The following is a 24,291-nucleotide window of genomic DNA, read 5'->3' as shown; positions in this document are numbered from 1 at the left end:
AAATGTAATTCGTATGAACAAGCACAAGGTTGCTACAGTTTGATAGGGTTTACATCCTCACCAGGGTCAAGTTAAAAAAAACAAAAAAAAACGTGACCTGGTTAGAAAAACTGTTCCCATCATAGCCCACAGAAAACCTTTTTAAACAATGGATTAATCCCTGTCAAATCAAATTATTTATTAGTCACATGCACTGAATACAACGGGTGTAGACCGTGAAATGCTTCCCTACGATGCAGAATCTACTAATTATAAACATGAGAGGAATAAAATACACAAGAATGGAGCTACAGTACCAGTCAGTTTGGACACACCTACTAGAGTTTCTTTATTTTTACTATTTTCTACATTGTAAAATAATAGTGAAAACATCAAGACAATAAAATAACACATGAAATAACCAGGGAATCATGTTGTAACCCCCAAAAAAGTTTTAAACAAATCAAAATATACTTTATATTTGAGATTATTTAAAAGTAGCCACCCTTTGCCTTGATGACAGCTTTGCACACTCTTGGCATTCTCTTAACTGGATTCACCTGGAATGCTTTTAAAATAATCTTGAAGGAGTTCCCACATATGCTGAGTACCTGTTGGCTCCTTTTCCTTCACTCTGCGGTCCAACTCATCCCAAACCATCTCAATTGGGTTGAGGTTGGGGATTGTGGAGGCCAGGTCATCTGATGCAGCACTCCATCACTCTCCTTCTTGGTCAAATATTCCTTACACAGCCTGGAGGTGTGTTGGGTCATTGTCCTGTTGAAAAACAAATAATAGTCCCACTAAACCCAAACCAGATGGGATGGCGTATCCCTGCAGAATGCTGTGGTAGACATGCTGGTTAAGTGTGCCTTGAATTCTAAATAAATCACTGACAGCGTCACCAGCAAAGCACCCCCACACCTCCTCCTCCATGCTTCACAGTGGGAACCACACATGCAGAGATCATTCATTCATCTACTCTGCAACTCACAAAGACACGGCAGTTGGAACCAAAAATCTCAAATTTGGACTCATCAGACAAAAGGACAGATTTCCACCAGTCTAATGCCCATTGCTCGTGTTTCTTGGCCCAAGCAAGTCTCTTATTGTTATCGGTGTCCTTTAGTAGTGGTTTCTTTGCAGCAATTCGACCATGGCGGCCTGATTCACGCAGTCTCTGAACAGTTGATGGTGAGGTGTGTCTGTTACTTGAACTTTGTGAAGCATTTGTTTGGGCTGCAGTTTCTGAGGCTGGTAACTCTAATGAACTTATCCTCTGCAGCAGAGGTAACTCTGGGTCTTCCTTTCCTGTGGTGGTCCTCATGAGAGCCAGTTTCATCATAGCGCTTGATGGTTTTGTAGCTGCACTTGAAAAAACTTTCAAAGTTCTTGAAATTTTCCAGATTGACTGACCTTCATGTCTTAAAAGTAATGGACTGTTGTTTCTCTTTGCTTATTTGAGCTGTTCTTGCCATAATATGGACTTCGCCTTTTAGCAAATAGGGCTATATTGTGTAAACCACCCCTACCTTGTCACAGCACAAATTATTGTCTCAAACACATTAAGGAAATAAATTCCACAAATTAACTTTTAACAAGGCACAGCTGTTAATTAAAAAGCATTCCAGGTGACTACCTCATGAAGCTGGTTTAGAGAATGCCAAGTGTGCAAAGCTGTCATCAAGGCAAAGTGTAGCTACTGAAGAATCTCAAATATATTTTGATTTGTTATTTCATAATTGTTACTCCATAATTCCATGTGTTATTTCATAGGTTTTGATATCTTCACTACTTTTCTGCAATGTAGAAAATAATAAAAAATAAAGAAAAACCCTGGAATGAGTAGGTGTACAAACCTTTGACTGATACTATATATACAGTACCAGATGTGAGGTATTTATGTACATGAAGGGCTCCCGAGTGGCGCAGCGGTCTAAGGCACTGTCTCTCAGTGCAAGAGGCGTCACTGTAGTCCCTGGTTCGAACCCAGGCTGCATCCCATCTGGCTGAGATCGGGAGTCCCATAGGGTGGTGCACAAATGGTCCAGTTTTGGCCGGGGTAGGCCATCATTGTAAATAAGAATTTGTTCTTAACTGACTTGCCTAGTTGAATAAATAAATGAAACCAGGGTAAAGTGAATAGGCATCAGGATAGATAATAATAAGAGTAAAATTAAGAATGTAACAGCAGTATATGATAAGTATAAAAGTGTGAGTGTGTACTGTATATAGTGCATAGTTTTGTGGGTTAGTGCAGATAGTCCCCTTCACTATTTAGCAAGTCTTATGGCTATTTATTAGTCTCATGGTTTGAGGATAGAAGCTCTCTCGGAGCCTGTTGGTCCGAGAGCCGATACTCAGGTACGGTTTGCCGAAGGTAGCAGATTGAACAGCCTATGGCTTGGGTGGCTGGAGCCTTTGGCAATTTTTCAGCCCTTCCTCTGACACCGCCTGATATAGAGGTCCTGGATGGCAGGGAGCTCAGCACCAGTTATGTACTGGTCTCTCCGCACCACCCTCTGTAGCACTTTGTGGAAGACGGTGGTAGATTTAACATACCAAGCGGTGATGCTGCCACTACAGCCCTATCGATGTGGATGGGGGTGTGCTCTCCCCTCTTTCTCCTCTAGTCCACAATCAACTCCTGACGATGAGGGAGAGGTCGTTGTCATGGCAACACTGCCAAGTCTCTGACCTTCTCCCTGTAGGCCGTCTCATCGGCGTCGGTGATAAAAGCCTACCACCGTCGTGTCGTCAGCCAACTTCATGATGGTGTTGGAGTTGTTCGCAGCCACGCAGTCGTGAACAGGGAGCACAGGAGGGGACTAAGCACACACGCTTGAGGTGCCCCCGTACTGAGGGTCAGCATGGCGGAGGTGTTGTTGCCTACCCCCATCACCTGGGACTGTCCCGTCAGGAAGTCCAGGATCCAGTTACAGAGGGAGGTGGTAAGTCCCAGGATCCCCAGCTTGGTGATTTAATTAAATTTAACATTTATTTAACTAAGCAAGTCAGTTAAGATTAAGAAAAAATTCATATTCTTATTTACAATGATGGCCTAGGAACAGCGGGTTAACTGCCTTGTTGAGGGGCAGAACAAAGATTTTTACCTTGTCAGCTCAGTGATTCGATCTAGCAACCTTTCTGTTACTAGTCCAACACTCTAACCACTAGGCTACCTGCCGTCCATCTGGCCCGGCGGCCATGCGAGTGTTAAACTGCTTAAAAGTTTCTCACGTCGGCCACGGAGAGCAAGATCACGCAGCTTTCCGGAACAACAGGTGCTTTCACGCAAGACTCAGTGTTGTATTCCTCAAAAAGAACATAAAACCACATTTAGCTTGTTTGGGAGTTCTGCATCGCTGGGGCCCAGGGAATCGTTTTGCTCCACCACTCTGGGAACTATGGTGCCTCCTCTGCCTCCAACTCCAGGCAGCACTGTTATGACATATAAAGTCATGTAAGTGATCATTTCCCCCCCTTGACAATTAAATTGTCTGAAATGCAATAGTCGCATGCTTTTGAAAACAAAAAATGTGATTATTTTGAACAAATCAAATTTAGAATGCAGCTAATATTGACACAACAGGTGAGCATGTACTGTAAATGAAAAGCAACAATGGACGCTTTCATAGACGGTAATAACCTACATTACCGAGTTAATTTCTCCCTAAAAAGCTATAAAAGGCTGGTTGTTTAATATCCAACAATCTGTCCAACCACGGCCTAAATACCATGGTGGAACAATGGCATATTGTACTTCTCTTCTGATTCAGACTGAATCAGTCTGTAGGAGACAGTCTTGGGAAATGGACCTAATTTTCTTATGAATGTCATAGCTGGTCTGTCCGGTATGCATCAGGAGTTAGCCATCTGCTAGAGGCCACAAAATGAGCAGTGAAGTGAGGCTCACCATCAGCTCAGCCCCATAAAAAGACATTCCACCCTGATGAAGAGATGCTTGCAGTCCCCACATAGAGAACCAGACCTCTCATTGGTCCTTCTGTTTGTTTCACCGATGCTTAGCAACCAGCCTCAAAGGTTAATCGTGACTGCGTCCTACTGTGTAGAAGTATTTATTCACTCAGGGGAGATGTGAAAATAAACAAGCAGAAAGCCATTCCAGAAATCTGCACCATCACGCAAAGCATGGAATGGTTTGGTTTGAGGGTTCCCCTCAGAAATTCCTATTGCATGAATAGTGAGGACCAAAATTACTCAAACTGACTTAACTCAGTTATACAATGTAGGTCTGCCTTACAATTTATTTAAGTAATGAATATTAACATTTGTGTACAGTAGGCCACCAAGATCCCAGTGTCTCTCTCTCTTGCATAAGCATATGGAGTAAACATGTGAAAAGTATTTAGGAATAAGCACCTATAATTAACTGAAACCACATAACTATCGTGCATAACCTTATTTAGATAATTAAGAGAGAATATGTTGGGCTTAACTTTACAAGAGTTTAGGGTTAACTAGTAAACCAACATCAAAGCCAGCCTCTGAAACTATGAGCCCCATCAAATGTCTAAGATGTCCGCTTTTTATGAAACTGTAGTTACCCAGAAATGATTCCACTGAACCAGCGAGGTCCCCACATCCTGGAAAATGCTGCTTCACCCTTAGTCTTCTGCTCTAACCCGGAGAACACTTTAGAGCATATCTGAGAAAGCTCTTGAGAGTCATTTTCAAGTTGAAAGATGGCAGGAGAATTGAGAGAATTGCCCAGATGATTGTTTTCAAGATGTTCTGAGGAAATGCTAGGAGAGATTGAGATGGAGATATCTGATATGGCAATTGAGCTGAAGCCCACTGTACAAGAACAAAAAAAAGAGGCATTGTTTTCTTGATTTAATTTCTCCTAGACTATAAACTGTCTTGCCAAGCATTTGATCTCATGTGGGGCTCCTTCATTAGATAGATACACACTTAGATACATACTTAGATACATACTTAGCCCAAGTAGTCATATTCTGACATGCCATTGGCAACATGTTCAATATGCAAATGAGAGTAGTTGCTTCAGCATGGCTAAGAAAAAGATAAACGGTTTGAGTGTGTCAAGAACTGCATCGCTGCGTTTTTTTTTTTTACATTCAACAGTTTCCCATGTGTATCAAGAATGGTCCACCACCCAAAGGACATCCAGCCAACTTTACACAACTGTGGGAAACATTGGAGTCAACATGGGCCAGCATCCCTGTGAAAAGCTTTCAACACCTTTTAGAGTCCATGCCTCGACCAATTGAGGCTGTTCTGAGGGCAAAAGGAGGTGCAACTCAATATTAGGAAGGTGTTATTAATATTTTGTACATTCAGTGTATACAAGCTGTGATGTGCTGAACTAATAATTGTGTTCTCATAACAGGCCTACAGCATATAATCACTTTGAATCCATTTTCTCATCTCATTCAATACGCAAAATAGATCTCTCTGACACCACCGTGTACACAGACAGGAGTTGTGTAGAACACCAAACATCTATATTTACCAGGCTAATTGGGATGGGAAAGCCTGAGAATTAGGGGGAGCAGTTCAGTGTACACACATCTGACAAGTCTGTTCCGATGGGGACATGCTAGAACTATGTGAGCCCCCAGAAAAACAGCTGAGAGAACTCTAAACAATATGTTCCCAATTAAGAAAAATCTAGGACAATCATTGTCTAAAATTACCCTAACCCCCTCTCTCTGTGGCCTTGAGAGCCTCAAAAAGCTCTATACTCAAGGAATAGCTACAATGAAGCCCAATTATGTGTTAGATTGGAGCCTGACAAAACAAAGCTGCTTCAGAGACAAAACACAGAAATGTAAACACGCCACCCAATAAACATCTTCCTAAGGGATGCGTGGTCAGATACAGCTATTTGATAGCATTAACGTCCGTGAGACTACAAGCAGACAGTTTCTAGAACTCTCTCTTCCTTCACTCCAATCTATTCTGCATGGGGTCTTAAGGGGGGGGTTTGTCACAATGTTTGCGATTCCACCGCGAGGGATCTCTTTCGTTTACTCTCCCATCCTCTGCTTTCCAGAGTTTTATGGTCACCTTAGTGTGTAGGCATCCAGGAAAACGTATGCCTTGCCTCTTATTAAGCGCATGTGGACGTCGTTTTGGCAATGCAGTCATTTTCCCTCAAAATCATGGCTGGAGACAAAGCCTCGACATACTGTGAAAATGAACACGAGGAGGGCTTACCCGACCATGTTACACAGCAAGTCTGACTTTGAAAATGAACACAAGGAGGGCTTATCCGACCATGTTACACAGCAAGTCTGACTGTGAAAATGAACACGAGGAGGGCTTATCCGACCATGTTACACAGCAAGTCTGACTTTGAAACTAGCACCCTAATGACAAGTTAATAGCCTGGAAAATAAAGCTGACAGGACCTAATAAAAGTCAAGCGCAGGCGGGCGTTGTAAAAACAGTTGTAAAATAAAACTCTGCACACATGTTTATCGATAGCAGACTACTTGAGCTAATACTTGTCTAAGAATTTTAAGCAGGTTTTACTCTGTTTCAATGGCAGAAGTTTAAAGTGAGAGTGAATCCTTCCTCATTATCCCTCCTTCTCCAAGTAAGCCTTCAGTACTAAATGCAGAGAGCACAGCTAGTGCTGCCTGCTTTCCTGGGCAGACGAAAGCAGAGTTTGTTCTAGTTGTGTACACATCACAGCATCCATTTGGCAAGGTCTCGATCATGAAGACCGATTGCAAATAGACCTGCTCCTTCTCTTCAAATGCACACAACACAATCTACTCCCTTGTTCTGTAACTTGCTTTAGCGGATCTGTGGCTAGCCGGTTACATGGCTTCTTTCTATACTGCTTTTCAAACAGTCCTCATCTCCTCACTGCAGACAGGGGCACCAGCTGTCTGTCATCAGTGCTGGACTGGTCTGTTCTCGCCAGGAACTAAGTCATTCTAACGAGGAATCTCCACAGCAAGACTCCACCAGGGAGAGCTAGCTAGTCCTGAGACTCACTACCAGCAAAGATATATTCCATTCCGAATACTTCCAGAGAACACATGTAAAACTTCACTTAACAAGACAGGACTCGGACATAAGGGAAACATCGATAGGTTGAACTGGGGGTTAAGCTTGTGGAGTGTCTTTTTATATAGCTAAGACAACAAAAACAAGCCCTGTACAAACAGGGACCATGTGTGGCCCATGTCAGGGGATCAGCCTGACACTGATCTCTAAGCCGTCACACTCACTGGAGGTTTTCTTCCATATTGGTCAGGGGAGGTTAAGACAAGCAATAGCTACCTCTCTAACCCAACACCCCATGTGGGATATTCACAGGGTTATGACCTTGGCAGGAAGCAGTCAGCCAACTGCATTTGATTGAATCCCAACCAAGAATGCTCAATTCTCATAAACCCGATTACTCTCTCCCTAGTGCTATTACTCAGGTTTATTTCACAAGACAAAGGCTTTGTTATCCAAAAGGCATGACCCCAAACAGACTGCTATGGTCATCAGGACCTGCCAGATCCCAGGCATCCCCTTCTCAAACTCTCCACATCTCATCCATCAACCAAGCTAATCTGCTTGGGGTGCTGTGTAAGCCAGCGGAACATCTTCTTGTGAAATAACTCTATAGAGTCTTTCCGTGAGGGTCGTGACATACATAACCCAGAGTTTTGGGGAAGCCATGGGATGTACAGTGAAGGTTCTGCGAGGACATCTGGCCTAAGTGGTAGACGATGCCAACATACACACACTCTCCCTCAGCACTACGTTTTGTCATAATAACCTAGTGGAAGTCAAGAGTTGCGCACCTGCCACACGTTGGACTTTTCAGCAGGGCTGTCTGGGGAAAGAGTGAAGACAGTGAGACACTTTCATAAAACGTGTCTCAAATAAACTTAGTGCAGCTTCAATAACCAAACATCTAAGACAATGGTGCAATAACAATCAATGGGGAAGCCAGCATGAACTTTCTGTATTCCTGAAAAACCGATGTCAAAGCTGACGTGCACACCTATATGACTTTGCACTACACATGCAACACAGCACTCCTAACCTAGCCCACAATGTCTGCTGTGTGGATTGAGAAGTCAACCATTCGAGCAGTCATTTGAAAAGAGTAAGAACATTTCAGCGAGACAAATCAAAGGCGAAATCCATTAACACCATCATAATGGAATTCATTGCCCTTGACAATCAACCGTTCTCTGTTGTGGGCGATGTTGGCTGTCGCCAACTGGTCGAGCACCGGTACACACTACCAAAGTGCACTATTTTTCAGATGTTGCACTACAGCAACAGCATCACGACTTACAGACTATGGAACTATTTTCTATCATAGAGTGTTCTGAATTTGCATGTGCAAGCCAAGTGCCACCACTACTATCAGTAGCACTGTCAAAGCTGTACAAAAAAGTCTGCAAACAAGCACACACCGGCCATGAACAATGTGTTTACAATACCGCGTTGGTAATAAAGCATTATTTGATCGACGCCACTGCTGGGGCAGCTAGCTAGCTTTAGCTTGGTACCTAGCTAGCACCAATACAACCTGCCTGAAAACAATGACCAGTAGAAACTGCAGTCATTTTCATTATTCTTAGCAATGATTTAGGAATCTTTGTGAGTAACTATTACCTAGGTAGCCACTTGCCTATTGAAATTTAACTTCAGTTCATGAAAATAAATAGCTAACCAGCTACTTAACCCTGTTGCCCAAAGCTAACGTTATAATCAGCCAGCTAGTTTCATCTGGCTAATGACACTCGACCGGACTGGGTTATGTGTTGTGAAGCCAGCCACAATAAGGATTAGGCACAACAGTGGAATTTGTGGTTGACCTTCAAAATAAAAGTACCTCTTTGAAAGTGATGCAGAAGGTTAAAATTGGTGGAATCATGCCATATTTAGCAGAGATAATGTTAAACAAGGTTGGCATGTGAAGCAATGAAATGGGGTATCAGTCTACTCGGTGACACCCACAGAACACAACTGTGAAGAGTTTACGCAAATATTAGCGTTGTAGCTCTTATCGCAGGACTGCTAGCTTCACAGACGGGTACGACCAACATTAATCAAATAAGACCGGTCTTATAAATTAGGGTTATTTTAGATGATGACACCTAGCTATATAATTAGCTAGGTAACTATATAGCTACTGAAACAGATGTCGTTTTGCTATGTTTTTGGGGGAAGGACATCATTTGCATCCATGAGCTAGCTAGCTGTTTTTATGACCAGCACTGTAGGTGTGTGAGACAACTTTACCAGCATCATAGCATACATATCGATGAATCGTTGTGACATATGAAATACGAGTGATAGTGTAATCAATGTGTAATAACTAGGTAAAAAAAATTATGGCAGTGTTAAATTATTATGTGATGTGCAGTCATATTCAGGTCCTGATTGGTCAACAAGCTTATTTGACACGTCAAATTGTGTATCTTTTTTTGACACACAAAGACCCAAACAGCATTTCATAGAAATCCTGGTTGAGAATGGAACAAATAAACAACTAAACAGCACAGCAAGTAAGTGAAATAAATAGGTTTTGATGATGTTTTACTGGTAATGGAGACATACGTAAATGCCCCAAAAAAATCACTTTTTGTTCAGTGTGGTGTGTAACCTTTATTTAACTAGGCAAGTCTTAAGGATTACCCCCCTTTTTAAAATGTCACCTAAAATGACAAACCCAAATCTAACTGCCTGTAGCTCAGGACCTGAAGCAAGGATATGCATATTATTGATACCATTTGAAAGGAAACACTTTGAAGTTTGTGGAAATGTGAAAGGAATGTAGGAGGATAACACATTAGATCTGGTAAAAGATGATACAAAGGAAAAAACTACTTTTGTATTATTTTTGTACCATATTTGAAATGTAAGAGAAAGGCCATAATGTATTATTCCAGCCCAGATGCAATTTAGATATTGGCCACTACATGGCAGCAGTGTATGTGCAAAGTTTTAGTCTGATCCAAAGAACCATTGCATTTCTATTCAAAATGTTGTATCAAGACTGCTCAAATGTGCCTTTGTTTATAAATAACTTTTCATGTTCAAAACTGTGCACTCTCCTCAAACAATAGCATGGTATTAGTTCACTGTAATAGCTACTGTAAATTGGACAGTGCAGTTAGATTAACAAGAATTTAAGCTTTCTGCCAATATCAGAAATGTCTATGTCCCGGAAAATGTTATTGTTACTTACAATCTCATGCGAATCGCATTAGCTCAACCATCCCGCAGGGGACCCACCAATCCTGAAGTTCATTTAACTGTACTAGAATTCTTATAAGGCCGCTAAAATGTTAAATATCAGTTATAGGTATCGTTTTTGTTGGGCAAGGAAAATATTGTAATATCGGTGCATCACTACGTTGCACATTTGGCAGTGGTCTGACTAGAAGGATGGACGTCTGGCAGTGGTCTGACAAGAAGGATGGACATTTGGACAAATTCTAAGCCGTGGAGATTAAGGTTGTCTTTTCATGGTATGTTATAAAGAGCTCCATATCAAGAGTCCAGCCCAGCTTTTCAAAACAGATTGGCCTTTAGTTTGTACTCTATCTCCCCGCTCTCTTTCCCCATCTCTCACACACCACACAGACACACATAGTCATATAAACACATGTGTTTGTTATACAACCTCTCTGAAACTCGGGTCTAGAGTTGATGACAGCATAGAGACCGTGGGTAAACAATGAACACCTCTAATTGAATTTCACAGGAAACAACCTCATAGCCTCGGGATTGACGAGTGAGAGCTGAGAGCGACTGCACCTCTGACTCACATGTTTTTCACATCATATAGAAACTTGAAGACGCATTAACTGTTTAAGTCTTCTCAGCACTAGGGTTGTAAAACACTGGTAACTTTTCCAAAATCCCCAGGTTTTCCAGAAATACCCATTAGAATATTAGCAAGATATCCGGAATCTTTAAAACAGGATTCCTGGAAAGGGAAGTTATCTGAATTGTTCAACCCTATTCATCACATGAGACATTGAAGGAGACATGCAACATGCCTCCAGCCTGCCATTTCAAAAGGCCTTAAACAATACTAACATAGCTGCCACATTGGACTCATGCATCAGAAAGTAGATGTCATCCAACATCGCTACTACATTTGTCCTACTGTCTGATTGGACATGGCTTGCACAACACAGGCCCCAGATCAGCTCCTGCAGTGTGGTTGTGTTGATTGAATCCCAGTGGGTAATCAGAGACATATGGATCTGCTCTGACATCTGAGGACCAGGCCACTGCTATACTATCCCAGCAACATACCAAAGCTCCTCAATTCTCTGTTTCTACAGAGGACAACAGTCAAGTTAAACCAATGACTGTACACATGAATGGACAAAGCCATCAATCATGTGATACAATTCATTCCTATGTGAAGACTCGCATTTCAAGCCAAGGAAGTCGGTTAAGATGGCGTCTTGTGTGAGAAATTGATGTAGACATAACATGTAGAGTGAGCTACTCCAGGAAGTGACGTTGCAGGCTAACTCAGTGCTGCCCCCTCTCATTGAGTATCTCAACTTAAAGGCCTACAGGGTACTGCAGGCTGCCATTGAGTGACGCAGTAATCTAAGTCACTGCATCTCAGTGTAAGAGGTGTCACTGCAGTCCCTGGTTTGAATCCAGGCTGCATCACATCTGGCCGTGATTGGGAGTCCCATAGGGTGGTAGGCCGTCATTGTAAATAAGAATGTTATCATTATTACATCATTATTACAATAAACCCTTTTAAAAATGTTTTATTAGCAACTGAATTATCCTTATAAACTTCTTGTGTGTGATTTTAAAATAATCAGTTATAGGAGATACAACTGGTGTAACAGAAGTAATTATTGGTACCATGATTGTTTTGTAATTTTTTTTATTAAACACTAAGATTGGAAAATGGCAATTCACTATAATGGAAGATCCTGTTTTTTGCAAACAATGCCTGCAGTACCACTGTTTGCCCTGAACTTCGTGGCTTCAATGTTAGGGGGTAGTCGTCCTCCCTGAGTTTAACTCAATTCACTAGAACAGAGTTCAATTCATCGCATGAATGTGCAGCACACAGAGTACAAGCTAGCTAGACTAATCTCCTCAGATGCACAATTAAGCAATGGTCCAGGCTTCACAGAAGATAACATCGAGATTTATTTGAAAAAATAAAAAGACGAGGACAATTTCAAAGTCCTTTTCCTCCAAATATTTAAAAATAGAGTGTACTTCCTGCCCCCATGACTTCGATAGCGCCCACCCTAAACACATCAGCTCTCCAGAACTTCCAGGAAATACTGCGCAGGGGAGAGAAGCAACATGAGAACCTAGCTGAATTTATAGCACATGGCCAGGCAGAATTAGCTACAGTATAGACTGATGTAAGATCCCTCAGCAAACTCTGAGAATGTCCCTTTCCATGTGGAAACTTCTCAGACAAGGGCTTAGTCAATGCTAAAACGACTCTTTCTTAAATCAAGAACATAAGAACACAATATCAGTCAATGTCATCTTAGTCAAAACCCCAAACTGGTGGTGACTAACTCTGTCCTGCCATTAGTGTACACTACCCAGTGTACACAACCCCCTTCTAATTTCTCCCCACTGTGACAGACTGGACAGTGAGACACACCCAGGAAGAATCCACCACAGTTAGTCTTTCCCCTCATCATCTCAATCCTCCCCAACCCTAACCCAGCGCTCTCCCTCTACACCTCTCCCTCTACAGCTCCCCCTCTACACCTCTCCCTCCACAGCGCTCCCTCCACAGCGCTCCCTCCACAGCGCTCCCTCCACAGCGCTGTGTGTCATTGTGCCAAATTCCCAGCTTGATCTAAAGCAAGGAGCTGGAACCAATATCAAACAAACAGCAGAAGCACCTGTCCTGCCTTTAGTGTACACTACCCAGTATACACTACCCCTGCTCCTGGATGCAGAAATGAGTGCATGGACAACCAACTTGTCTCTGTGGATTGATTAAGGCTTTACAATTATGTCAACAAAGTTGAGAATGTCACTTCCTGGCCAGGTTTCTCTCTCTCTGCAGCCTAATCTCCCGTCGCAAACAGTGCAGTCTTCTAGGCAGTGCTTCCCAGCGTCTTCCCTCCTTTCCCCTAGCCTTCTGATTGTTAAATGAGGTAGAGAGCATTAGTGTGATGCTGTAACACAGAACAGTTCATTAGGGAGAGTGCTCCCACATTCCTGCTGTGCTGGTATCCGCCCAGAGGCAGTCATGCAGACAGTCTTTGGCCGTGCCCAGTGCCACTCTGTCTAGGGCCAGCCATGATCACCGTGGGCACAGTGCAGTAAGTTAGTAACGGCACGCTTCAGAGTCAACCAATCAGTGGTGGATTCAGGAGTGACACACATGTAGAAATGAATGTGCACTGCCACTAGCGGGGGAAAGCTAGCAATGACACTTCCAGTCATCGATCCAACGATTATCCATTTAAAAGTGCGGTGGGCCACCGCTAATAAATGCATATAGGAAAAACCCTGCATCGCTCCTGGTCCTTAACCTGTGGGCTGGAGCCGACTCTCAACACAGGAATGTGGAGACGAAGGTTGTGCTCTGGCTCTTTCACCAAGCATCTTCCCTGTCTAAGCTCCTATCCTTCATCAGTGAGTAATATCCCTTATCAACAGGTTCCAGAGACAAATTCTCTCTATCCTGGGGTCACCATGACACCGCCATTATAGGATGGATTTCTGTTTGATGTAAATATTATTCAGTCCCTCGACCCCTTACTCCTTCCCAGCTCTTAAATCCTCTTCAATTATCAGCAACAGAGGACAACATCAGGATCTGCTCTCCCCATGCCAGATACTGCTCTAGAACATTGTGTAATAGAAATGTGGGGGAGATATTTTTCCACTTGAAAAACCCCAGCTTCCAACTCCAACCTTCCTAACTGGGCTTCCATTCAATGTGGGGATCCCTCCTAGCTGGGGATCCCCCCTAACTGGGGATCTATTCGGTGTGGGGATCCCTCCTAGCTGGGGATCCACTTGGTGTGGGGATCCCTCCTAGCTGGGGATCCACTTGGTGTGGGGATCCCCCCTAACTGGGGATCCATTCGGTGTGGGGATCCCCTCCTAGCTGGGGATCCACTTGGTGTGGGGATCCCCCCTAGCTGGGGATCCAATTGGTGTGGGGATCCCTCCTAGCTGGGGATCCACTTGGTGTGGGGATCCCCCCTAACTGGAGATCCATTCGGTGTGGGGATCCCCTCCTAGCTGGGGATCCACTTGGTGTGGGGATCCCCCCTAGCTGGGGATCCACTTGGTGTGGGGATCCCCCCTAGCTGGGGATCCACTTGGTGTGGGGATCCCCCCTAGCTGGGGATCCACTTGGTGTGGGGATCCCCCCTAACTGGGGATCCATTCGGTGTGGGGATCCCCCCTAACTGGGGATCCATTCGGTGTGGGGATCCCCTCCTAGCTGGGGTTCTACTCCCTTTCCTTCTCTTCTTGGCTGGTTGGCTAATTGGATCAGTGTGATCACAACGCTTTCAAGGAGACAGATGCCACGATGATCACTACACTGTTGCGTAGTGGAAAATGAGTCCTAGTAATTGGTTAAGGTCACAACCCCCCCCCCCCCCCCCCAGGTCCACAGAAGTCCAGCCCACGTCTTCATCTCAGGGATCCATGTAGGAGAGGGTTGGAGCTGATCTACAACAGGTAGCCTGCTGAGTGGATATCAAACCATCATTCACAGTGGAGAAACAAGTACCTGACCTAGTGGGGGGGGGGGGGGGGGGGTCCCAAACAAAGTGACAATAGGAAATCAGTTTACCCACAATGAGATACATAGCAACGTGCAGTCCAATGTGTCATATGGTGGGACAAATGGAATTTGCAAAGGCAGACTGTCCTCATGTGTCATATAACTTCATGAATTAATTATAAATCAAACAGTTGGGCCATCTGGCCCTATTTAGAGCTGTAAATAACCTCTGACCCTAGCCAAATCCCAAAAAATACAGATGTTTAAGTGATTACATTTCCTTCGTTCCTTTGTCTCTATAAATGCGTTGCGGTTAATTGGCAATAAATGGTGAACAATAAAGCAATAACTTTCCTAGCCACAAACAAAACTTCAAAACATGGCATGGGAAACAAGTCACTAGAGAGAGACATCACCCCCCCCCCCCCCCAAAACATGGCATGGGAAACAAGTCACTAGAGAGAGACATCACCCACCCCCCCCAAAACATGGCATGGGAAACAAGTCACTAGAGAGAGACATCACCCCCCCCCCCCCCCAAAACATGGCATGGGAAAAACAAGTCACTAGAGAGAGACATCACCCCCCCCCAAAAACATGGCATGGGAAAACAAGTCACTAGAGAGAAACATCATCCCCCCCCCCCAAAACATGGCATGGGAAACAAGTCACTAGAGAGAGACATCACCCCCCCCCCAAAACATGGCATGGGAAACAAGTCACTAGAGAGAGACATCACCCCCCCCCCCCCAAAACATGGCATGGGAAACATGTCACTAGAGAGAGACATCACCCCCCCCCCCCCCCAAAACATGGCATGGGAAAACAAGTCACTAGAGAGAGACATCACCCCCCCCCCCCCCCAAAACATGGCATGGGAAACATGTCACTAGAGAGAGACATCACACCCCCCACCCCAAAACATGGCATGGGAAACAAGTCACTAGAGAGAGACATCACCCCCCCCCCCCCCAAAACATGGCATGGGAAACATGTCACTAGAGAGAGACATCACACCCCCCCCCCCCCCCCCCCCCCCCCCCAAAACATGGCATGGGAAACATGTCACTAGAGAGAGACATCACACCCCCCACCCCAAAACATGGCATGGGAAACAAGTCACTAGAGAGAGACATCACCCCCCCCCCCCCCCAAAACATGGCATGGGAAACATGTCACTAGAGAGAGACATCACACCCCCCCCCCCCCCCCCCAAAACATGGCATGGGAAACAAGTCACTAGAGAGAGACATCACCCCCCCCCCCCCAAAAAAAAACATGGCATGGGAAAAAACAAGTCACTAGAGAGAGACATCACCCCCCCCACCCCCCCAAAACATGGCATGGGAAAAACAAGTCACTAGAGAGAGACATCACCCCCCCCCAAAACATGGCATGGGAAACATCACCCCCCCCAAAAAAAAAAACATGGCATGGGAAACAAGTCACTAGAGAGAGACATCACCCCCCCCCCCCCAAAACATGGCATGGGAAACAAGTCACTAGAGAGAGACATCACCCCCCCCCCCCCCCAAAACATGGCATGGGAAAAACAAGTCACTAGAGAGAGACATCACCCCCCCCCCCCCCAAAACATGGCATGGGAAACAAGTCACTAGAGAGAGACATCACCCCCCCCCCCCCCCCAAAACATGGCATGGGAAACAAGTCACTAGAGAGAGACATCACCCCCCCCCCCCCCAAAACATGGCATGGGAAACAAGTCACTAGAGAGAGACATCACCCCCCCCCCCCCCCCAAAACATGGCATGGGAAACAAGTCACTAGAGAGAGACATCACCCCCCCCCCCCCAAAACATGGCATGGGAAACAAGTCACTAGAGAGAGACATCACCCCCCCCCCCCCCCCAAAACATGGCATGGGAAACAAGTCACTAGAGAGAGACATCACCCCCCCCCCCCCCAAAACATGGCATGGAAAAAACAAGTCACTAGAGAGAGACATCACCCCCCCCACCCCCCCAAAACATGGCATGGGAAAAACAAGTCACTAGAGAGAGACATCACCCCCCCCCCCCAAAACATGGCATGGGAAACATCACCCCCCCCCCAAAAAAAAAACATGGCATGGGAAACAAGTCACTAGAGAGAGACATCACCCCCCCCCCCCCCAAAACATGGCATGGGAAAAACAAGTCACTAGAGAGAGACATCCACCCCCCCCCCCCCAAAACATGGCATGGGAAACAAGTCACTAGAGAGAGACATCACCCCCCCCAAAAAACATGGCATGGGAAAACAAGTCACTAGAGAGAGACATCACCCCCCCCCCCCCCCCCCCAAAACATGGCATGGGAAACAAGTCACTAGAGAGAGACATCACCCACCCCCCCCCCAAAACATGGCATGGGAAAAAACAAGTCACTAGAGAGAGACATCACCCCCCCCAAAACATGGCATGGGAATAACAAGTCACTAGAGAGAGACATCACCCCCCCCCCCCCAAAACATGGCATGGGAAAACATCACCCCCCCCCAAAAAAAAAACATGGCATTGGAAACAAGTCACTAGAGAGAGACATCACCCCCCCCCCCCAAAACATGGCATGGGAAAAAACAAGTCACTAGAGAGAGACATCCACCCCCCCCCCCCCCAAAACATGGCATGGGAAAACAAGTCACTAGAGAGAGACATCACCCCCCCCCCCCCCAAAACATGGCATGGGAAACAAGTCACTAGAGAGAGACATCACCCACCCCCCCCCCAAAACATGGCATGGGAAAACAAGTCACTAGAGAGAGACATCACCCCCCCCCCCCCCAAAACATGGCATGGGAAACAAGTCACTAGAGAGAGACATCACCCCCCCCCCCCCCCCCAAAACATGGCATGGGAAACAAGTCACTAGAGAGAGACATCCCCCCCCCCCCCCCAAAACATGGCATGGGTAAAACAGGTCACTAGAGAGAGACATCACCCCCCCCAAAACATGGCATGGGAATAACAAGTCACTAGAGAGAGACATCACCCCCCCCCCCAAAACATGGCATGGGAAACATCACCCCCCCCCAAAAAAAAACATGGCATGGGAAACAAGTCACTAGAGAGAGACATCACCCCCCCCCCCCCCCCAAAACATGGCATGGGAAACACATCACCCCCCCCCAAAAACATGGCATGGGAAACAAGTCACTAGAGAGAGACATCACCCCCCCCCCAAAACATGGCATGGGAAACAAGTCACTAGAGAGAGACATCACCCACCCCCCCCCCAAAACATGGCATGGGAAAACAAGTCACTAGAGAGAGACATCACCCCCCCCCCCCCCAAAACATGGCATGGGGAAAAACAAGTCACTAGAGAGAGACATCACCCCCCCCCCAAAACATGGCATGGGAAACAAGTCACTAGAGAGAGACATCACCCACCCCCCCCCCCAAAACATGGCATGGGAAACAAGTCACTAGAGAGAGACATCACCCCCCCCCCCCCCCCCCCCCCCCCAAAACATGGCATGGGAAACAAGTCACTAGAGAGAGACATCACCCCCCCCAAAACATGGCATGGGAAACAAGTCACTAGAGAGAGACATCACACCCCCCCCCCCCCCCCCCCCCCAAAACATGGCATGGAAAACAAGTCACTAGAGAGAGACATCACCCCCCCCCCCCCCCAAAACAGCACCTACAGGGCCTATATGGACAGAATGTGGTTAGAATCTTTGGTTCACAACAGTTCACACATCCCTCAGAGTGGCCTACCGGTCACCCTCCCCAGGATGTTGGAGGTAAGCAATATAGCCTAGGAGCCGATGAGACTAGGTCCTGGGAGTCCAGGGCCCGCTGAGGGCTTTTGATCCTGCTGTGGCTTTAGGATGTGGAGCCAGCTCTGGTCAACCACCAGCTACTACTGGGGGCTACCTAGGGCAGAACAAGAGTCTCCCTTTACCTCCTGCACAAGCCTGGCATGTCTCTCCTTTTAGTAAAGCAAACAACTAGAAAACAAAATATTTGCCTGGCTAAATGGTTGGAGAATTGGGACACGCACCAGTCAGACTAGAGTAGAACAGTTGGCGTGTCTGTGTTGGTGTCTGTGGGCCCCTCTGCTGCCAGGCCCGAAAGGGGCCATTATGCCAGAGAGCGGGTCCAGTGGTGAGTGTGCGAGGCTGGAATGTTAAATAGTGGAGGAATGTTGTATATTTTCACAAACACCCGCGTGCACGTACCCCTGACTCGACAACGCCGCGAACGCGGCCCCGGCTCGACAACGCGCACGCCCCCGGCTCGACAACACCACGAACGTGGCCCCGGCTCGAAAACGCGCACGCCCCCGGCTCGACAACGCCAAAGCCCCCGGCTCGACAACACCCACACGCACACGCCCCCGGCTCGACAACACCCACACGCACCCGGCTCGACAACACCCACACGCACACGCCCCCGGCTCGACAACACCCACACACACCCGGCTCGACAACACCCACACGCCCCCGGCTCGGCAACACCCACACACCATGTGCCCCCGGCTCGACAACACCGCGAACGCGCAGCCAGCTCGACACACACTCACAGAGCCTGCTCTTATCGATAAAGTCGTATTAGGCCAGCCAATAGGAATGCCTCAGATCTACCTTTGTACCTCAAGGTGATATGTCACATTTTAGCCAGTTCATAAAGACATCAACACGCTGGGAGACATGCAGAGACATGTGGAGGAGGCCATCTAGAAAACAGCCATGGAGACATTAGTTAACGCCTTGTTTTGAGCCTACAATTATTTTACCCTGTTTTCTCCCCAATTTTGTGGTATCCAATTGTTTTTTTAGTAGCTACTATCTTGTCTCATCGCTACAACTCCCGTACGGGCTCGGGAGAGACGAAGGTTGAAAGTCATGCGTCCTCCGATACACAACCCAACCAAGCCGCACTGCTTCTTAACACAGCGCACATCCAACCCGGAAGCCAGCCACACCAATTTGTCGGAGGAAACACCGTGCACCTGGCAACCTTGGTTAGCGCGCACTGTGCTCGGCCTGCCACAGGAGTCGCTGGTGCGCGATGAGACAATGATATCCCTACCGGCCAAGCCCTCCCTAACCCGGAAGACGCTAGGCCAATTGTGCGTCGCCCCACGGACCTCCTGGTCGCGGCCGGTTACGACAGAGCCTGGGCGCAAACCCAGTCTCTCTGGTGGCACAGCTGGCGCTGCAGTACAGCGCCCTTAACCACTGCGCCACCCGGGAGGCCCTTGAGCCTATTATTCTGCTTGAAAATATCATAATACGTTTTCCCTTTGAGCACAGATTTATAGGGCTGGGCCAACGCCATGGAATTACAGTACATGACCTAAACATGCCCCCTATTATGATGATGATGATGATTACTAGAATACACTGAGTAGACAAAACACCTGCTCTTTCCCGAGAAACACCTGCTCTTTCCATGACAGACTGACCACATGAATGCTATGATCCCTTGTTGATATCACTTGTTAAATCCATTTCAAATCAGTGTAGATGAGGAGACAGGGTAAAGAATGATTTTTTAAATGTCTTGAGACAATTGAGATGTGGATTGTGTATGTGTGCCATTCAGAGGCTCAATGGGCAAGACAGAAGAGTTAAATGCCTAACGGGGTATGGTAGTAGGTGTCAGGAACTGAGTGTCAAGAACGGCAACACTGCTGGGTTTTTCACGCTCAACAGTTTCCCGTGTGTATCAAGAATGGTCCACCACCCAAAGGACATACAGCCAACTTTACACAACTGTGGGAAGCATTGGAGTCAACATGGACCAGCATCCCTGTGGAACACTTTTGACAGTTTGTAAAGTCCATGCCCTGATGAATTGAGGCTCTTCTGAGGGCAAAGGGGGTGAAACTCAATATTAGGAAGGTGTTCCTAAAGTTTTGTACACTCAGTGTAGACCTTAACACTAGAACCACTGGGTCTCGAGGGACCACTCCCCACCCCCCCTTCAAGCTAATGAGCAGTCATTCTGACTGCCACGTACTAACAGTTTAATTTAATTGAGCTATTATCCCTTTTCCTAACAGTTGACACAATTTTGGTAACTTTCACTTAACACTTGACATACTTTTGTTTGGTTTGTTGTGCGTAATCGTCTCTGGTTTTCTCTTTATCATGTCCCTGTCATCTTGTCATTCTTCAGCACTGTTGTGCTGTACCATGGCTGTGCAGGTGCCTTATTTGGTGCAGAGGAAGGGAGCTCCTGTATTTGTTCATGGGGCCAGGCCAGACTTGTTTTCTTTGCAAGCAACTTGTTCGCCATTGACAGTGAAGTGAAGAAATTGTCCATGGTGACATTAAAGTTCAACAAGCCTCACCACCACATTCTCAGACACTTGCTCACCCGCTGCCCAATGTGGATATTTTCTCAGATATTGAAAGCTGTTCAGCATGTACCATTACGCACGCTCTCACTGTGTGGCCTTCTCCAAGTAGGTCAGAATAGACTACTGCTTTTATTTAGTAGACTGATATCGGGTACATACCACTTCAAGATTAGAATGGATCAGTATAATAAATGGCCAGACCTGTTCTTCATTAACTTGCCCATTCTACCCCATCATACTTTTCTTCATGGATTTAATCTGCTGTTATATGTATATGCAATTTGTTTCGGGAATACTTTAGGTTCAGTTGAGGCAATTATCAGGGTGATTATCAGATGCACTTTTAACAGTCAGAAGAAGGAGCAGGCCCTACTGTCGGAAGAAGGAGCAGGCCCTACTGTCGGAAGAAGGAGCAGGCCCTACTGTCGGAAGAAGGAGCAGGCCCTACTGTCAGAAGAAGGAGCAGGCCCTACTGTCAGAAGAAGGAGCAGGCCCTACTGTCAGAAGAAGGAGCAGGCCCTACTGTCAGAAGAAGGAGCAGGCCCTACTGTCGGAAGAAGGAGCAGGCCCTACTGTCGGAAGAAGGAGCAGGCCCTACTGTCGGAAGAAGGAGCAGGCCCTACAGTCAGAAGAAGGAGCAGGCCCTACTGTCAGAAGGAGGAGCAGGCCCTACTGTCAGAAGGAGGAGCAGGCCCTACTGTCGGAAGAAGGAGCAGGCCCTGCTGTCGGAAGAAGGAGCAGGCCCTACTGTCGGAAGAAGGAGCAGGCCCTACTGTCGGAAGAAGGAGCAGGCCCTACTGTCGGAAGAAGGAGCAGGCCCTACTGTCGGAAGAAGGAGCAGGCCCTACTGTCGGAAGAAGGAGCAGGCCCTACTGTCGGAAGAAGGAGCAGGCCCTACTGTCGGAAGAAGGAGCAGGCCCTACTGTCGGAAGAAGGAGCAGGCCCTACTGTCGGAAGAAGGAGCAGGCCCTACTGTCGGAAGAAGGAGCAGGCCCTACTGTCGGAAGAAGGAGCAGGCCCTACTGTCGGAAGAAGAAGCAAGATTCTAACAAGCACAGTGTGTTATGTAGACTTATATAGGACAAGTCAATGAAGTAAGGGGGCTTGACTTTTTTTTTTTTATGGCAGAGTAATAACAACTATAAAATCATGACCATTGAAAATGACTGCTTTAGCAGTTCTAGTGTTAAAGAGGAGAGGCGAGCGGTGACCGGGGCACTTGAGATTTCTTCACAGGTCATATAGATCTTGATCAAATAGATTTGATGTTGTTGGTGCTTTAGAGATGGGAATAATTAACTATTTTTGAAATGTTGTTAGGCAGGCATGTTTGTGTTTTTAGACAGTCCAATGTCAAATCTGGATGGTAGGGGCACCACCATGTAATCCAGGCTGTATCACATCAGGCCGTGATTGGGAGTCCCATAGGGCAGCAAACAATTGGCCCAGGGTCGTTGGGGTCTGGCCAGGGTAGGTGTCATTGTAAATAAGAATTTGTTCTTATCCAACTTGCCTAGTTAAATAAATACAAATATAAGTAATCAGATACCAGTGTAGTAGTGTCTGTGTAATGGGCTGGTTGGTTATCCAGGAGTAACTGGCAGCCAAAGCAAACACAAACACACACTTCTGTGGCTGCTTCCAGCTGTTGGCATGACACCAGCACACCATCAGGCCATAAAAAAAGGAACCGTGAAATTCTCTGATGGAGAACAAGTTCACCGATGTGTGTACCTGTTTCGATTCAATGGTATTGTCTGGAAAACGTTATGAATGAATGCAGGGAGAGACATAGTGGGGGGAGGTGATATCACAATTCCATAACCTGCGGTGTGTGTAGGCCTACTATGGATGTGCATGCGTGTGTGAGAAAGTCGTGCTAGCTTTAGAGAAATAGTACGTTTTGTGAAGATGCTTCATATAACTGACGGAAATGACCCTCTCAGTGTCGGACTTGTGCTACTATAGCCCGTTGTGTTATATTTACGCTAGTAATTGGAGACAGTAGGGATGGGGAAAGACAACGTTTCACTCAAGTCCCCAAAATGATTTGCAACAAAACTGATACAGTAGGCTATATCAGATATACTTGAGCGTAACATTGTGTCTTTTCTCCCGTCGCTACGGAAAGGACAACACTGTAACACAGCTCACCGGGTAGAGACGGCGTCACGTTGCTCAGCAGCAGCAGCAGCTGGGTGAGAATACAGCTGCGTAAGAGCTTATTGCAGTGGCCTGTGTAGGACACCGAATGATGCACTGTAGCCTAATAAAGATGACTAATATAATAAATAACTACATCAAAAGTTGTTGGTGAGATTTACTAAAAAATATTTTACCTTCTGATAAGCCAACTGAAGATAGTTGTACGGGATTCGCCTGTGGAAATCCTGGATGACATCCTCGCTGATTTTGTGCATGGACTGTGTTCCAACTTTTTCCTCAATGCACTCGTTCTGACAATAGGATCTTCGGAGAACCACGTCAAAGAACTGCAGGTCCATGGAGGCGGAATCAAACGGGTGCTGGTTCTGGCATCTCAGCCGACATCGGACTTTAGTCTGGCGGACTTCTGCGTAGCTTCTGAGCGCACCCTCCATGTGTCGCACCACATCTTTATAGTCATTTCTGTAAAATGCTTCGACGGCATTGTTGTATAAAAGGTCGTAGGGCTCCAACGAACCATATGAAGAAGACAACAACAGCGCTTGAAGAGCAATCGACAAGATACTACCAATGGAAAAATGCACAACATCCATCTTCGGTGTTCGTTATCTTTTTTCACGCGCACCAGTTTGCACAAGCTCCTCGGGTTTGTGATAAAATTACCAGGGCAGCTTGCGGAGTCCAGATGGAAGATGTGATAGTCACGTGGGAGGCTAAACGCTGAAAAAGGTTTGCTTCCCATTCAATGAGTCTTTTGGCAGATGTTCCGGACGGTAATGGCGGGGCGTAAAATGGGACTACTTCAGTCAAGGAAACATTTTCTGTAATGACCCCCCCACTCTCGCTCCACTAACTCCGAACCCTCTGCGATTAAATCAATGGTGACAAATCACTGAGTTCTTACGATATTAGCAGTCATTTGACACAATTGTAAAGTTACTAGACTAAGCTTTATGAATTGCCCGATGGCACTACATGAAATAACTATTTTATCATAGCAACAATCAGCCTAAATCTATAGGCTACTTCACAACAAAACATATAAATCCTAACTGGACGTAGCCTACTGTTTAGTGTCAACATGTATATCTAGAATATGTACTAGTA

The 24,291-nt window shown here is 46.1% G+C and overlaps 1 protein-coding gene across 1 annotated transcript in view; it reads right to left on the bottom strand.

Moving 5' to 3' along the window:
* Window positions 1–24,291, bottom strand: part of LOC109889038 (prolyl 3-hydroxylase 2) — a 102,613-nt gene extending 78,322 nt beyond the window's left edge. Inside the window, exon 1 of the mRNA XM_020480183.2 lies at window positions 23,358–24,291. Within this exon, the coding sequence (XP_020335772.2) occupies window positions 23,358–23,777 (420 nt within the window). The 5' untranslated portion in view covers window positions 23,778–24,291. The remainder of the gene's footprint in view (window positions 1–23,357) is intronic.

This window comes from Oncorhynchus kisutch, linkage group LG4, assembly GCF_002021735.2.
Source record: "Oncorhynchus kisutch isolate 150728-3 linkage group LG4, Okis_V2, whole genome shotgun sequence".
NCBI classification, from domain to species: domain Eukaryota; kingdom Metazoa; phylum Chordata; class Actinopteri; order Salmoniformes; family Salmonidae; genus Oncorhynchus; species Oncorhynchus kisutch.
Note: the sequence above shows the minus strand (reverse complement) of the source record. Positions and strands in the feature narration are given on the sequence as shown.